Consider the following 16492-nt stretch of genomic DNA (forward strand, 5'->3'; position numbering starts at 1 on the left):
GATTGCTTGTTTGTGTTCATGGATGCACTCTGCTAGTCTTCCACCCGCCTGTCCTTACATAGTGGCTGTTACAATCCCTACGTTGTCTGTTATAGATTTTATTGTCTCTTTTCAAAAAGGCATATAAACGTTATTTAACTCTCTGTGTCCGTTGGTGGCTGCCTTGTCTGAGTGCCAGGCTTCCAGGAATTCTCTCTCTTTTTTTTTACTTGGTTTGACCTAGGACCGTGATGGTGAACGTCGCAGGGCCATTTGTTAGGGCACGTGAGGCATTGCCCTGTCAGCTCCAGCGTGCATGCGTGCGCTGGCAGCTGACTTAGTCCTTCTTTTAAGGCTGTTTTTTGCCCTCCGGAGCCTTCAGGAGGCTTCCCTGAAGGCTCCGGAGGGCAAAAAACAGCCCTACAAGCAAACCAGAAGTCCATTCTCAAACTTTTGGTTTGCCCATAGGGCTGGTTTTTCATGCTCCAGAGGCTTCAGGGAAGCTCCTGAAGCCTCTGGAGGGCTTCTGGGGAGGGTGGGGGAGGCTGTTTTCGCCCTCCCCAGGCCCCTAGAAAGCTTCTGGAGCCTGGGGAGGACGGAAAAAGCGTGCCAAAAGCGGGGGGAGGCGCTGGTCATGTGCGCATGCGCGCTGGGGTTGCGCACATAGAATTATGGGTGTGGAACACCTGCTCACGACACCCCTGCACTCCCCCCACTTTGGCACGTGAGCCAAAAAAGGTTAGCCATCACTGGTCTAGGATGTTCCATTTCTCAGTTGAATCTGTCCACATTTGCAATTCTCATTGTGTCTTCCGACTGCTTGTTGGTGTTCCTGGTCGTTTTACCTGGTCTTTATTGAGGCATTCTGCTGGTCTTCTACCTTTTTGCCCTACATAGTAACTGTTACAGTGCCTGCCTTGTCTGTTCTAAATTTTATTGTCTTTTTTCAAAGCCATATAATCATTATTTATCTCTACGTGTCTGTTGATGGCTGCTTTGTCTGAATGCCAGGCTTCCAGGAATTCTCTAATTTTTTTAACTTGGTTTGGTCTAGGATGTTCAGTTTCCCAGTTGAGGTGGGTTGCTACCAGTTCAGGTGAACCGCTAGTGGCAATTGGGACTGGGTTTATTTTATTTCTTAGATTTTTAGACCGCCCCTCTCCCAGAAAGGGACTTGGGTTGCCAAACCGGTAGGGATGGCAGGCTGGCCACACGCCCAAACCAGTTTCCCGGTGGCCCATGTCGTTGCTGGTATGTTTTTTCGTCATTTTATAATGTTCTGCATAGGGTTCCAGGGATGGGGGGGGGAACAGGTCAGGAGGGATGGGAGAGCCAGGCACCTAGGTGTGGTCGAAGGAGGAGGGAGCGGAGTGCGGGAGGAGAAGGAAGATAGCATTCCTGCGCAGGGCTCCCTGATACCAACGGTCGTGGGGAGGGGCAGGTGCGAGGACAGATCAAGAGCGCGTAGTCGGTTGGGAGACCGGGGTTTTTGGTCATTCCCGGTCGTTTGTACCAACCCCTGCATACTAGGTGGTCAGGATCTACAGACCCAAGGCCTGAGACTGCTGTTATGCAACGCGAGGTCCGTTGTCAATAAGGCCCCCCTCATCCACGATCTAATTTTGGAGGGGGAGCCGGACCTCGCAGGAATAACCGAGACCTGGTTGGGCCACGAGGGAGGTTTACCCCTCGTGGAAATGTGCCCGCCAGGTTATCGAGCATTTCACCTGCCTCGGGCCCAGGGAAGGGGCGGTGGGGTAGCAGTGATTATCCGGGAAGACTTGGAGCCGAGAGAGTTCACTGTGCCACAGACATCCGGGTGTGAGTCCCTCGTCGTGAGATGGGGCCCAGGGAGGCAGTTGGGCCTGCTGATAGTATACCTGGCTCCTCGCTATACACCAGCGGCCCTGCCTGAACTCCTCGAGCTGATCTCATCGGTGGCGGTTGAGACCCCCAAACTTTTAGTGATGGGGGATTTTAATCTGCCGTCGATGGGAGAAGCGTCTGAGGGGGTTCGGGAGTTCATGGCTTCCATGACAGCCATGGACCTGACCCAGTTAATTCAGGGCCCTACTCACGAGGGAGGCCACACGTTGGACCTTGTCTTTGTCTCTGGCCAGTGGACGAGTGATCTGGGAATAGGGGATCCAATTATTACTCCCCTGTCATGGTCAGATCACTTACTTCTCCGGATTGACTTCCCCGGTGCTACACCCCGCTGCGGGGAGGCGGAACCGGAAGGTATTAGATGGTTCCGCCCCAAGCGCCTGATGGAACCAGATAAGTTCCAGGCGGAGCTTGGGCCACCTCCTGTGGACCTGACCCGCCCCCGAGTGGAGGACCTGGTAGACGCATGGAATAGTGCGACTACCGGGGCCCTAGACCGGGTGGCGCCTTTGCGGCCTCTCCTGCGGCGACGAACCACCCTGGCACCTTGGTTCACTGAGGAGCTAAGGGTGATGAAACGCCACAAGAGACGCCTAGAGAGTCGTTGGAGATCCTCCCGTTCCGAATTTGACCGAGCACAGGCACGAGCCTATTTGAGGACGTACCTTGTGGCATTAAGAGCGGCCAAACGTCAATATTGTGCCGCTCTTATTGCGTCCGCAGAAAACCGCCCTGCCGCCCTGTTTCGGGTGACTCGCTCTCTCTTGTTTGAGAGACCGCGGGAAGCCCCTTTACAGGGCAGAGCAGAGGAGTTTGGGAAATATCTACAGGATAAAGTCGCTCAAATCCGGAAGGGATGGGCCCCTTTCAGTAGTCCAGCTGAGACGCCCGCGGCAAGTCTTGAGGGACCGTTTTGGGAGGAGTTTGACCCGGTTGCCATCGAGGATTTGGACAGGTTGCGTGGACGTCTGCGACCTACCACATGTTTATTGGACCCGTGTCCCTCCTGGCTTGTACTGGCATCCTGGGAGGTTACACGCGACAGGCTCCTGGGCCTAGTGAACGCCTCGTTGGGCGAGGGGCTTCTACCGACCGCCTTGAAAGAGGCGGTGGTGAGGCCCCTGCTCAAGAAGCCTTCCCTGGACCCAATGGACCTAGTCAATTATCGTCCAGTCTCCAACCTTCCTTTTTTAGCGAAGGTTGTAGAGAGTGTGGTAGCACAACAGTTCCCACGTCACCTGGAGGAGAATGATTATCTAGACCCGCGCCAGTCCGACTTCTGCCCCGGGCACAGCACGGAGACAGCCTTGGTCGCATTGGTTGATGATCTCTGGAGGGCCAGAGATAGGGGCTGTTCCTCTATCCTGGTCCTATTAGATCTCTCGGCGGCGTTCGATACCATCGACCATGGTATCCTGTTGCACCGGCTAGAGGGGCTGGGAGTCAGGGGCACCGTGTTACGGTGGTTTGGCTCCTACCTCTCTGATCGGACGCAACGTGTGTTGGCAGGGGAGCAGAGCTCGACCCGGAGGCCACTCACATGTGGAGTGCCACAGGGATCGGTGCTCTCGCCTCTCCTGTTCAACACATATATGAAACCGCTGGGCGAGATCATCCGTGGTTTTGGGGTGGGATATCATCTGTATGCTGATGATACTCAGCTATACATTTCCACCCCGAACCACCCCAATGAGGCCGTCGAAATGATGTCCCGGTGTCTGGAGGCCGTACGGGTCTGGATGGATGGCAACCGACTAAAACTCAACCCTGCCAAGACGGAGTGGCTGTGGCTTCCGGCCTCCCGGTTCAACCAGGTGCTTCCATCTCTGGCCATCGGGGGCGTCCAACTAGCCCCCATGGAACAGGTGCGCAATTTGGGCGTCCTCCTAGATGCCCGGCTGTCCATGGATGACCATGTAACAGCCGTGGCAAGGGGGGCGTTCCATCAGGTTCGCCTGATGCGCCAATTGCGCCCCTTATTGGACCGGGATGCCCTACGCACAGTCACCCATGCGCTAGTGACGTCTCGCCTGGACTACTGCAATGCTCTCTACATGGGGCTTCCCTTGAGATGCACTCGGAGGCTGCAGTTGGTCCAGAACGCGGCCGCGCGGGTGATTATGGGGAGGACTAGATACTCCCCTGTAACACCTCTCCTGCGCGAGCTGCACTGGCTTCCTGTAGTCTACCGAGTGCGTTTCAAGGTTTTGATTATGATCTTTAAAGCGCTTCATGGCACAGGGCCTAGTTATATGCAGGATCGCATCCTGTCCCATACATCCCTACGACCAATCCGCTCACACAGAGAGGGACTTCTTCGGGTGCCGTCCGCCAAACAATGTCGGGGGGCGACACCCAGGAGCAGAGCCTTCTCTGTGATGGGCTCAGCCCTATGGAATGACCTCCCCTGTGACATCAGGACTACTTCCGATCTCCGCTCCTTCCGTGTACAGTTGAAGACCCACCTCTTTCAATTATCTGGCCTGGCTCAACCGTAAATTTTTCTTATTCCTCCTGACAGTTCTTTTAAATTTTTAAATTTTAAATTTTAAATTGTGTTTTTACAATTGGGGTATTTTAATGGTAACTTTTAATTGTCCAATGTGATGTAATTTGTTACCTTCTCCGTGCATGTACGTGCATGTATGTCCTTGTATATATGTAGGTTTATGTGTTTGTATACATGTTTTATGTTTTATATACTCCATTGTACGCCGCCCCGAGTCCTGTCTGGAAAGGGAGCGGCTAATAAATTTAAATTTATTATTATTATTATTATTATTATTATTATTATTATTATTATTATTATTATTATTATTATTATTATAGGCGCAAAGGACGCACGAAGCCAACCAGCAGTAATGCCGGCAGTAACAACCCCCCCCCCGAGTTGAAATTATAGTTGAATCTGTCCATGTCTTGCGCAGTTAATGAGTTTTCATTCTGTCAGTCCCTACATTGTCGTTTTTAAATTTTATTGTCTTTTTTCAAAGGCATGTAGACGTTATTTATCTCTATGCGTCCGTTGATGGCTGCTTTTGTCTGGGTGCCATGTTTCCAGCAGTTCCCTAGCATTTTGGGGCTTGCCATGGGCTAGGATGCTCAGAGCTTCCCAGTTCGAACCGGCATCGTCCTTGGTGGCATCTTTCTCCAATATATTTTCTCGCACAGCTGGAGGCGTCGGAGATCTGCTGCCCCACTTTGAATAAATGTGAAAAACCTCTTTTGGGAGGGTTGCTAGGTAACTGCTGGAAAGTTCACGAGCGGATCAGATTTAGAAAAAAGGCAGAGCAGGGAGGGAGGAGAGAAAAAAGAAATGAGGAGGAGGAAGAGGAAGAGGAAGAGGAAGAAGATCAATCGATGATGGTGAGGGGAAGGAAATGCTGATTTTCCTTCTGGAAAATCTTTGCCTAGTTGGAGCACGCAAACAGAGGTTAACTTCCTCAGCGGAGGTCCACCCTGTAGTACAGGAAGGAGGGGGGACTACAGTTTCCATCATCCACATCCCTTCTGGGCCGTGTTGCTAGGAGGAGATGAGGTAGCCACCCAGCAAATCCCAAATGCTTCTGAGCTCAGCTCAAATATCATTTTCAACGACACACAGTCCTCGACTTACATTCATTTAATGACCGTTCTAAGGAACAAAAACAGTGATTTACGACTGTTTTTCACACATACGACCAGTGCGGCATCCCACGATCAAAATTCAGATGCTGGGCCACCGACTCATCTTTATGACAGTCGCGGTCCCTGGTGTGACCTGATTCTCCTCTTAACAACCTTCTGACGAGCAAAACCGATGGGGAAGCCAGGTTCACTTATAACGACCGTGTGACTCGCTTCGCAGCTGCAGGGATTCCCTTAACGACGGCGGCAAGAAAGTTCGTATAATGGGGACGAAATTCACCTAGCAGCGCTCTCCCTTAGTAAGAGAAATTGTGAGCTCCAGTGTGACTCCCACCTGCCTGTTTGTCATAGGAGTCCGCATTGTCCCTGTTGCCATCTTGCCCGCATTGTCCCTGTTGCCATCTTGACTTTTTAACCTCTCTTGCATGAAAGCTCCTCTGTGCCTTCTGTTTTGGCTTTTTCCGTGCTGCTGCGTTGGAGCGGGAAACAGCCTTGGATGAGTCAATCTTTTGCCGGTGATGCCTTCACCAGCCGGAAAGCATGATAACTTCAGTCCCCTCAAATTTAATTAGGTTGTGTTTGAGTCATCTGGAGATGGAGAGGGAGAACCGGCAGTTAAAATCTTGGAGAAAGGAAGAGAAGAAGAAGAGAAAGAGAAAGGAAAGGAAGGGAAGAGTGGAGAAGAGAAAGAGGGAGAAAGAAAAGGAAAGAAAAAAGGAAAAGAAAGGAGAAAGGGAAGGGAAGGAGAGGCAGGGGAGAAAATGAGAAAGGAAAAAGGGAAAATAAAAGTCAGGGAAGGGAAGGAAAAAAGGAAAGGAAAGAGAAAAAAAGGAAAAAGAGGGGAAGGAAAAGGGAGGAAAGGAAGAGAAAGGAAAGAGAGAGGGAGGAACGGAAAAGAAAAGTCATGGAAGGAAAGGAAAGGAGAAAGGAAAAAGAAGGGAAGAGAAGGGAAGGGAAATGAAGAAGAAAGATAAGGAAAGGAAAATGAAAGAGAGGGAGAAAAGACAGGAAAAAAGAGTCAGGGAAGGAGAAATGAAAAAGAAAGAAAAGAAAAGGGAGAGAGAGAAAAGAAAGGAAAGCCAAAAAGCTGAAAGGCAAATATTTGGTTTACAAAAGACAATACAATACAATAGCAGAGTTGGAAGGGACCTTGGAGGTCTTCTAGTCCAACCCCCTGCCTAGGCAGGAAACCCTACACCGTTCCAGACAAATGGCTATCCAGACAAATGGCTATCTGACATCTTCTTAAAGACTTCCAGTGTTGGGGCATTCACAACTTCTGGAGGCAACTTCTGTTCCACTGATTAATTGTTCTAACTGTCAGGAAATTTCTCCTCCGTTCTAAGTTGCTTCTCTCCTTGATTAGTTTCCACCCATTGCTTCTTGTTCTACCCTCAGGTGCCTTGGAGAATAGTTTGACTCCCTCTTCTCTGTGGCAACCCCTGAGATATTGGAAGACTGCTATCATGTCTCCCCTAGTCCTTCTTTCTATTAAACTAGAGATACCCAGTTCCTGCAATCGTTCTTCATATGTTTTAGTCTCCAAGTCTCCTAATCCTCTTTGTTGCTCTTCTCTGCACTCTTTCTAGAGTCTCCACATCTTTTCTACATCGTGGTGACCAAAACTGGATGCCGTATTCCAAGTGTGGCCTTCCCAAGGCCTTATAAAGTGGTATTAACACTTCACGGGATCTTGATTCTATCCCTCTGTTGATGCAGCCTAGAACTGTATTGGCTTTTTTGGCAGCTGCTGCACACGGCTGGCTCCTATTTAAAGGGTTGTCCACTAGGACTCCAAGATCCCTCTCACAGTTACTACTGTTGAGCACGGTACCACCTATACTATACCTGTGCATTTCGTTTTTCTTGCCTAAATGTAGAACCTTACTCTTTTCACCATTGAATTTCATTTTATTAGATAGTGCCCAATGTTCAAGTTTGTCAAGATCCTTCTGTATCTTAAGCCTATCTTCTGGAGTATTGGCTATTCCTGCCAGCTTGGTGTCATCTGCAAATTTGATGAGTTCCCCATTTATTCCCTCATCCAAATCATTGATGAAGATGTTGAAGAGTACTGGGCCTAAAACAGAGCCTTGAGGTACTCCACTGCATACTTCCCTCCATGTAGATGCAGTTCCATTGAGGACTACACGTTGAGTGCGGGTGGTCAGCCAGTTACGAATCCATCTGGTGGTGATGCTGTCTAACCCACATTCTTCTACTTTATCTAGTAGTAGGTTATGGTCTACCTTATCAAAAGCCTTACTGAAGTCCAAGTAAATTATATCGATGGCATTCCTCTGGTCCACTAATTTTGTTACATTGTCAAAGAATGCAATAAGATTAGTCTGGCATGATCTGTTTTTGACAAATCCATGTTGGCTTTTGGCTATTACTTTGTTTACTTCTAGGTGTTCGCTAATTCGTTGCTTGATTATCTTTTCCAGAATCTTTCCTGGTATTGAGGTCAGGCTGATAGGTCTATAGTTTCCTGGATCTATTTTTTCCCCCTTTTTTGAAGATGGGAACCACATCAGCTCTTTTCCAGTCCTCTGGTAGTTCCCCGGTGCTCCAGGATCTCTGAAAGATCTAGTTCAGTGGTTCTGAGATCTCTTCTGCCAGTTCCTTCAGAACCCTGGGGTGTAATCCGTCCGGTCCTGGTGATTTGAACTCTTGTAGGGTAGACAGGTGCTCACTTACCATTTTCTTCCCTATTTCAACTTGTGTTCCTAATCTGATTTTTGACCCCTTTAATGAGGAATAATTTATACAGGCAGTCCTCAACTTATGACCACAATAAAGCCCAAAATTTCTGCCACTAAGTGAGACATATGTTAAGTGAGTTTCGGCCCCTTTTCTTCCCTTCTTGGTTAAATGAATCCCTGCAGTTGTTAGCCACATGGTTAAGTGACGCCAGCCCCCTCACTGAATTTGCTCATCAGAAGGTTGCAAACAGGGGTCAGATGACCCCCGGGGAATACGGCGAACGTCATAAATACGAGTCCGTCGCACAGGCATCTGAATTTGTGACTACGGGGGGATGTAGCAACAGTCGTAAGTGTGGAAACGGTTCTCAATCTTTTTTTTTTTCAGTGCCATTTTCAGTTCAGATGGTCACTAAACGAATCATTGTAAATTGAGGAACTAAGAAATGTTGGATTTGGAGGTCCAATTGTTGGTTTCTTGCTTGGCAACCAGAATTTTGTCGTTCCTCCTGGTCTGTTTCCTGCTGGTCCAGCGGAAAAGTTTAGGAACTAAGGATGCTCTGGTTGCCATGGCAGCCACCTAGCACTCAGCTGCCATGGTGACGGTTGGCTGGGAAGAGAGACAGCATCAGGCTAAGTTTAGATCTGGGTTAAATCCTTGTCTGCTGAAGAATTCTTGGTCTCCCAATAGGATGAGAAATGTCCCTACCACGGATTGATGGCTCAGGGTACAGGTGGTCCTCGACTTACAATGTTCCGTTTAGCGACCGTTCGGAGTGAGAACAGTCCTTAAAAAAGCAACTTAGGACCATTTTTCACACTTACAACCATCACAACTGGGGGATTCTGGGAGTCGAAGTCCTCCCCTCTTAAACCATGCCGGCTGGGAGTTGAAATCCTGAAATCTACACAACCTAAGTTGTCTTAAGGCCATTCTTCCCACGATTCAAGATTTCTGGCTTATGAACGCTGACAATAAACTACATCTTTTCAATAAACCATGGTTTGTGCCTTTTCTCAGCCGGTTTATGCCCTCTGGCCCGTTTTTTCAAGCCCCTCTTTTTTTTCTCTCCGCAGACTCAAGCGAGACCTCCAAGTGACAGTGTCCGACCGCATCCCACTTAGCCAAAACAACCGGAAACGCTTAGTGACGGTTGTGACACGGGATGACGTGACCCTGCCAGATTTCGCCAAGACCCGGGATGGCTTCGTGCTCTACTGGCCAAGGAGCCGATGAACCAGTGTTGCCTTCAACCTTCCTGGCAGAGGTGGTATTCAGCTGGTTCGGACCAATTCGGGCGAACCGGTAGCCGAAATTTTAACTGGTTCGCCGAACTGGAAAATACCACCTCTGGCTGGCCCCGCCCAAGCCCGCCCGGTCACCGCTTGTGCCACCCACCCACCCGCTCACCCCGCCCCACCCAGCGGCCGAGGCCAGAGTGTGGCAATTGCTTACTCATGTGTGCAGTTTCTGCTCTGCAGCTTGCCTGCCTAAGCTGCCTTGCCACCCGGTGCCTGCACCCCAATTGAGCGCCCCTGATCTACCTCCTCCTGCCTACAGGTAAGCCTGCTGAGAGTCGCGCTATCCTCCCGTCTCCCCCCCCTGTCCCCGGAGCTCACCTGGAAAGCAGACTGCCGCGGCTGCAGGCTATGTGCCATGGACGCCTGAAGCCGCATGGCAATGTTGGCTTGGAGAATGATCTCCCTATGGCCAGGATGCCCCGTGGCCTTGCTGGCTAGGTGCAATGTCCATGCCACTTCCTGGAAGTTCCCGCACTTCCAGCTGCTTCCCGCTTGCCTCTGAATGCTGGCGGAATGCTCTCCATCTTGCCGACGGCTTCCTGGCGCTGCTTCCCCTTGTAGCACTGAGCTTCTTGGCTTTTGAAATCCGGCACTGGTTTTCCAGCTGCTGAGCCAGAGCGCTCTCGAAATCCAGGAGTGCTGGGTTTCCAAAGCCAAAGAGCTCAATGCTACAAGGAGTAGAAGCGCCAGGACGCCATCGATATGCTCGGCTGTGTTGTAATGGGCCTGTAGGCGGAAGCTGTCTTGTTTTTTGCGGTGATGCCACGGCAGCTGGTGCCAGTCAGGGGAATCCTCGCCCTCCGATGGGTGGCCAGAAGGCGCTACCTGGATGTGCTCTGCCGCCACTGGTGCCAACCACAGCCGAAGCCGAGTCGGAAAACAACGCGCCACTGGTGGAGTTCCAGGATGCTGCACCACTGGCAGCTCCACAGCCCCCTTCACCGATGAAAACAATCAGACCGGGCCCCCCCCCACCACCGCCACTCCTCTCCCCCCCCCCCAGTCATAGCGATCCCCGGATCAGGATTCGGCACACAGGGCATTTCTGGAGCTGAAGGGCCGTGAAGTTTGTTAAGTCCCCATCTCTTCGGAGAACAAAATAATTATGTTTATGAATTGCTAATATCACCACCCAGGAGTAATTCCCTTTGGAGAACTTTCAATTTTGACAACTTAGGAAAGAAGTGTTGTCTTTTGGGTTTACCTGAGTGAAATTCAGGTGTAGGCATCAGGGGAGGGTTAATTTGAAAATGGACAGCAAAAAAGGAGCGTGTTTCTGTGCATAGCGGAAAGGAAAAGAAAGGAAAACCTTGAGAAGTGTTGAGGAGCTGAGGTGTGTGTGTGAGTCAGGGAATTCCAGACCGGAAAGATTGTTTTGTATTCCTGTTAAATTAGAACTGGTTCTTTGTGAAGGATCTGCAAAAATTATGGAATATTGCAATAAGGCCCAATGGGGAGAAAAAGCAGAAATATTTAATTAAAGGAGAAGAGAAAGAATGGTAAAACATCCACTAACTTGACTGCTTTGAAAATGCCTTTCAAATTTATTTTCAATTGCAGGATTGGAAATATTTGTTTGACTGTATGCTTTAAAGTTCAAAAAGAACAATCTTTATCAGTATAAGCAGAGGTGTATTCTTCAAGCTTTAATGCATTTTGCAAAAAATCATTGCAGTAAACTGAATGCCACTGTAGAACATCATTTCTCACCAAAAATTCAATTTAATGGAGAATAAAGTAAGATTTTACACTCAGGCAAGGGAAAAAAACCCCAAATGCACAGGTGTAGAATAGGTGGTGCCTGGCTCAACTGGAAGTAACGCTGAGATGGATTCGTGAGATGGAAACTTATCAAAGAGATCCAACCTAGAAATAAGAAGAAATTTTACTGACAGTGAGAACGATTAATCAGAGGAATGGGAGGCCTTCAGAAGTTGTGGGTGTGTACCAACACTGGAGTTTTTAAGAGGAAACTTGTCCATAGGTTTCTCATAAAGGGCCTCATGCTGGAGCAGGGGTTGGACTAGAAGACCTCCAAGGTCCCTTTCAATTCTGTTATTCTTTATAAATCTCTTCATTCAGCCTTTCCAAGAGAATGGGGATAAACAATACATAGAAATGGACACCAGGTCTTCTGATGGCAAAATCTCATCTTATTGGCTAAATTATCCAGGGGAAGATGACTTTGAAAACGCTTCCTATCTCACCAAAACATGCGAGGCGAGGCCCGCCTGGGAGGGGAGGAGCAAGGAGAGGAGAGGCGCCCCTCCATGTGACTGACATTGAGTTGGCCACACCCACCCAGTCACATGGCCACCAAGCCACGCCCACAGAAACTAGTAAAAAAAGAAAAATCCCACCACTGCATCCTGGGAGAGCAGAAAAAGCGATTCCGCAAATCATAAGGTCTGGCGCAGTGGTTCTCAACCTTCCTAATGCCCTAAGGCCCTTTAATACAGTTCCTCATGTTGTGGTGACCCCCCAACCATAAGATTATTTTATGTTTTCTGTATTTTTTCGAAAATATCTCTTTTCTGATGGTCTTAGGCAACCCCTGTGAAAAGGGGTCCCGACCCACAGGTTGAGAACCACTGGACTAGCGCCTTTATTGCTTTTAAATTGTTGCCTTTTGGAGCTGAGCAGAGGAAGGAACGGCTGTACTACATTCACTTTTTTTTAGCTGAAGTTCTTCCTTCCATCACCCTGGGAGAGCAACGCTCGTTACAGCTAGTCCTCAAGTTACAGTGGTTCATTTAGCAAACATCCAAGTTGCAATAGCGCTTGGGAAAAAAGTGACTTACAACCATTTTTCACACTCACAACCATTACTGCGTACCCACGACCCAATTGCAGACTCACAGCAACTGACTTGTATTTATGACGGTTGCAATGTCCCCCGCGGGGGGGGCATGTCACATGATTTTGCGACCTGCCAACAAGCGGCCAACAAGGAACCCCAATTCACTGAACAAGCAGCTTGCTAATTGAACAATTGCAGGGATTCCTTAGTAACGGCAGCAAGGAAGGTCGTAAAACAAGACAAAACTCAACCAATGTCTCACTCAGCAACAGAAATTTTGTGCGCCACTATCATTGTAAGTTGAGGACTGCCTGTATGAGACATGATGGCTTAAATTCCTGCCGCGCATCTATTCAGATCTTGGAACGGATCCAGAATCCCTAACCATGAACCGTGGTTTGAATTCAAATCCCGGTGGAGAAGAAGCATGGAAGACCAGGTTATTTGAAGGACCATTTTCCTCAGTTACATCCATCCAACCCAGAAGAGCAGGGAGGCAGGAGATGTTATGGGTCTCTTTTCTTAGGATGATCCATCTGGTGGGATCAGGAAGAAGGACCTTCTCCGTGGTGGCTCCTTCTGTTATTTGAAGGACCATCTCAAATTACATCCATCCGACCCACCAGAGCTGGAAGGCAGGAGATGTTATGGGGTCCCCTCTCTTAAAGAGATCCACCTGGTGGGGCCCAGAAGAAGGACCTTCTCCGTGGTGGCCCCTTTCCTGTGGACCATCAACCCTACGGAGATAAGATTGCTCTCCATCTTGGCAGTCCTTCACAAGGTCCTCCTGAAGATCCCACCTATTGGTCGCTTGGTATGATGTCACCAAGGGGGGGCGGGGTTTATTGGGGGTGGTAGTGAATGGACCGGCTGTATCAACGCTTTCAATAAAGAAATTAAAATTATTATTTTTAAATTGAGAAGACTCTCCCTCTCTCATTGTATCTGCTTCATTAGACCCCGCAGAGTTGGTGCGCTGGGGTCCTTTGAGGCCATCTATCAGGACCCTAGAATTGTTCCCCCTCCCCCCCCAATTTTTTTTTTTGCTGCTTTGAATGGGGCTTGGAAAACCTGGCTTAAGATGACACAGATTTCATTTTCAGTCCTGTCTGGTTTGGCCGTCTTTTACGGACGGTCCTCAATTTACGACCATTCATTTAATGACCATCAGAAGTGACAACGGCACCAGAAAAAAATGCGAGGGATGCCTGTTTTTCCCCACACTTACGACCGTGGCAGCATTCCCGGGGATGCAAATTCAGACAGTTGGCTGCCGACTTGGGTTTATGACCGTTGCAGCGTCCCTTTGACGGACTTCCGCCCAGCGAAGTCAGTGCTTTGCTTAACGATCATGAACAATTCTCCGAATGACAGGGGCAGGAAAGCTGGTTGAATGTGGCAGAGCTCACTTAACGATGGTTCTGCTTAGCGACAGGTGTAGCCCAGTGGTGGTCGTAAGCTGAGGATGATCTGTATTCCTGTGTCCCCTTGATTATGTCCTTTTGTTTTAATGTTGTATGTTCTCCCGACTCAGGGTGGGGTGTAGAGGGTCCTCTACTTATGACCATAACGCAGCCTGCCCATCATGGACGTAAATCACGAAGGTTGTAAGAATTGGTTGGTCCCGTGATTTTACAACCCTGATTGCAGTGGTCGTTAAGTGAATTATGGTCATTAAGCAAATCCGCTGTCATTAAGCGAACAAAGGATTTGCTGTGGTTGTGGGTTGGGAGTCAGTCATGCAGAGGTAGTCCTCAACGACTGGCGATTTGTTTAGCGACCATTCAAAGTTACAACAGCACTGAAAAAAGCTACTTATGACAAATTTTCACAGGATGGTCGCAACATCCAGGGGTCACCGGACGGAGCATTGGTAACCTTCTGAGCCGAGTTTCTGACAACCTGACTCATATTTAAATTGAGCAGGGGGCTGGACTAGATGACCTCCGAGGTCCCTTCCAACTGTTAGCTCTATTACTCAGTAAGGGTCTCCTGCTTGAGCAGAGGTTTGGACTGGATGGCTGGGTCCCTTCCAGCACTGGGATTCTAGAAGGGGGGGAGGGAGGGAGGGAGGGAGGGAGGGAGGGAGGGAGGAAAGAGATGGATGGAAGGAAAGACAAGGAAGGAAGGAAAAAGAAAGAGGGGATGGAAGGGAGGGAGGAAGGAAGGAAAGGGAAGAGATGGATGGATGGAAAGAAGAAAGGAAGGAAGGAAGGAAGGAAGGAAGGAAGGAAGGAAAAAGAAGGGATAGAAGGGAAGAAAGAAAGAGAAGGAAGGAAAAAGAAAGGGGATGGAAGGGAGGGAGGAAAAAGGGAGGAAGGAAAGAGAGAAGAGATGGATGGAAGGAAGGAAGGAAAAAAGGGATGAAAGTGAAGGGAAGAGAAGGAAGGAAGGAAAAAGAAAGGGGATGGGAGGGAGGAAAAAGGGAGGGGAGAGAAAGAGGAGATGGATGGAAGAAGGGAAAAAAGGGATGGAAAAGGGATGGGAGAGAGGGAGGAGAAAAGGGAGGGAGGAGTAAGAAGAGATGGATGGAAAGAAAAGAAAAAGAAAGAAATAAAGGACAATTAACCAGTGGAACTGCTTACCACCATAAGTTGTGGCTCCTTTCCTCCCTGGAGATCTTCAAGAAGAGACTGGACCGCCATTCAACCTGGTCGTCTGTTCGAGCAGGGGGTTAGACTAGAAGACCTCCAAGTTCCCTTCCAGCCACCATGATTCTACATCTTACTGTTGACCTGAGTCCACATAATCTGGATCTCCTCCCTCGGACCTCAGAAAGAGGGTCTTTCCCCCCCCCCTTTATTTTCTCCCCACACACACACACACACATTTTCAAAGAGGCTGGATTAATCAAGGCATTCAATTAATTCAACCTTCATTTTATTTCGCACCCGGTGCAGGACCTGTCGCAATTCCCCCCCCCCCAATATCTCTCCGACCGTTTGACGTAAAGCAAGAAGCCGACACTTTTGTTGAGTCTCCCATCATAAATATTACACAAACCCGATTTCAATGAATGTCTCAGGGAGTTCTGCAGTCTCCAAAACGAGAAGAAGAAGAAGAAAAAAATCCTATTATTCCAAAGAACTTCAAGTCTCGGTGAGTCCCACGGTCTCCAGAAGAAGAAAAATTATATTATTTTCAAAAAAAATTCAAGTCTCGGTGAGTTCCACAGTCTAGAACGAGAAGAAGAAAAAGAAGGAAAAAACCCTACTTTTTCAAACAATTTCAAGTCTCGGTGAGTCACACAGTTTCCAGAACGAGAAGAAGAAGAAACAAATTCCTTTTTTTCCCCAAAAAAATTCAAGTCTCGGTGAGTTCCAAAGGCCAGCCACAGGAAAAACGTTGTTTGATCTCACATTGTGCGTTTTGTTGTCGAAATGTCCTCGCTGTTGAGAGTCACGTTGTGAGTCTGGATTTCTTTGCTGCTCCGGTTTGAGTTGCTTGTAAAATCCAAATATAACACAAGTCCGAACAAATCGAAAGAATTTTCCGGAGGCAAGAAAAAAACCCAGAATAGCAGCCTGGAAAAATGAATCAATTCTAATTATTTTCAGTTTCATTCTTAGTTACACAAAATTTGCAAGAAAATCTGATTTTTTTACAATGATAAGTGAAACAATTCTAAATTGGAATCTCTTAAATAGGACAAAAAAACGGAGAATAAATAGAATAAATACATATTTTAGCATGCAGAATATTCATATTTATAGGATTATGTACAAATCGGTTTCCACCCTAAAGGAAAAAAAACCCCACGGTTTAGCAGGAGAAAAGTGAGATAAAAGTCAAAATACAGAGAGTCCCCGACTTACAACGGTTTGCAATGGTGGCGCTAAAAAAAGGAACGGGTTTCACACTTACGACCATCACACTGAAAACAGAACTGTTTTTCACACTTATGGCCATTGCAGTTATCCCCAGGGTCACCTGATTTAAAATTCAGTTGCTTGGCACGTGTTTCCCACTTATGATGGTTGCAACATCCTGGGGTCACATGACCCCTTTAGCGACCGTCTTAACGAGTGAAGCCATCGGGAAATCCCGATTCACTTAACAACTGTGTAACTGAACAACCGCAGGGATTAATTGTTCTGACTGAGGCTTTCCGAGAGCATGAAGCAAACTCCTTATCCCGACAAAAACCCCTTTTATTAATTGACTGTGAATTCTGCTCCTTCACACCCAGCAA

The 16492-nt window shown here is 48.3% G+C and overlaps 1 protein-coding gene across 1 annotated transcript in view; it reads left to right on the forward strand.

Moving 5' to 3' along the window:
• The window catches only part of MYO1G (myosin IG), a 62970-nt gene extending 49849 nt beyond the window's left edge, over window positions 1-13121 (forward strand). The window contains exon 22 of the mRNA XM_081933441.1: window positions 9276-13121. Coding sequence (XP_081789567.1) covers window positions 9276-9435 — 160 coding nt within the window. The 3' untranslated portion in view covers window positions 9436-13121. The remainder of the gene's footprint in view (window positions 1-9275) is intronic.
• The last annotated feature ends 3371 nt before the right edge of the window (window positions 13122-16492 follow it).

The sequence above is a fragment of the Natrix helvetica genome (assembly GCF_964273705.1).
Source record: "Natrix helvetica genome assembly, chromosome: Z".
Taxonomy (NCBI): domain Eukaryota; kingdom Metazoa; phylum Chordata; class Lepidosauria; order Squamata; family Natricidae; genus Natrix; species Natrix helvetica.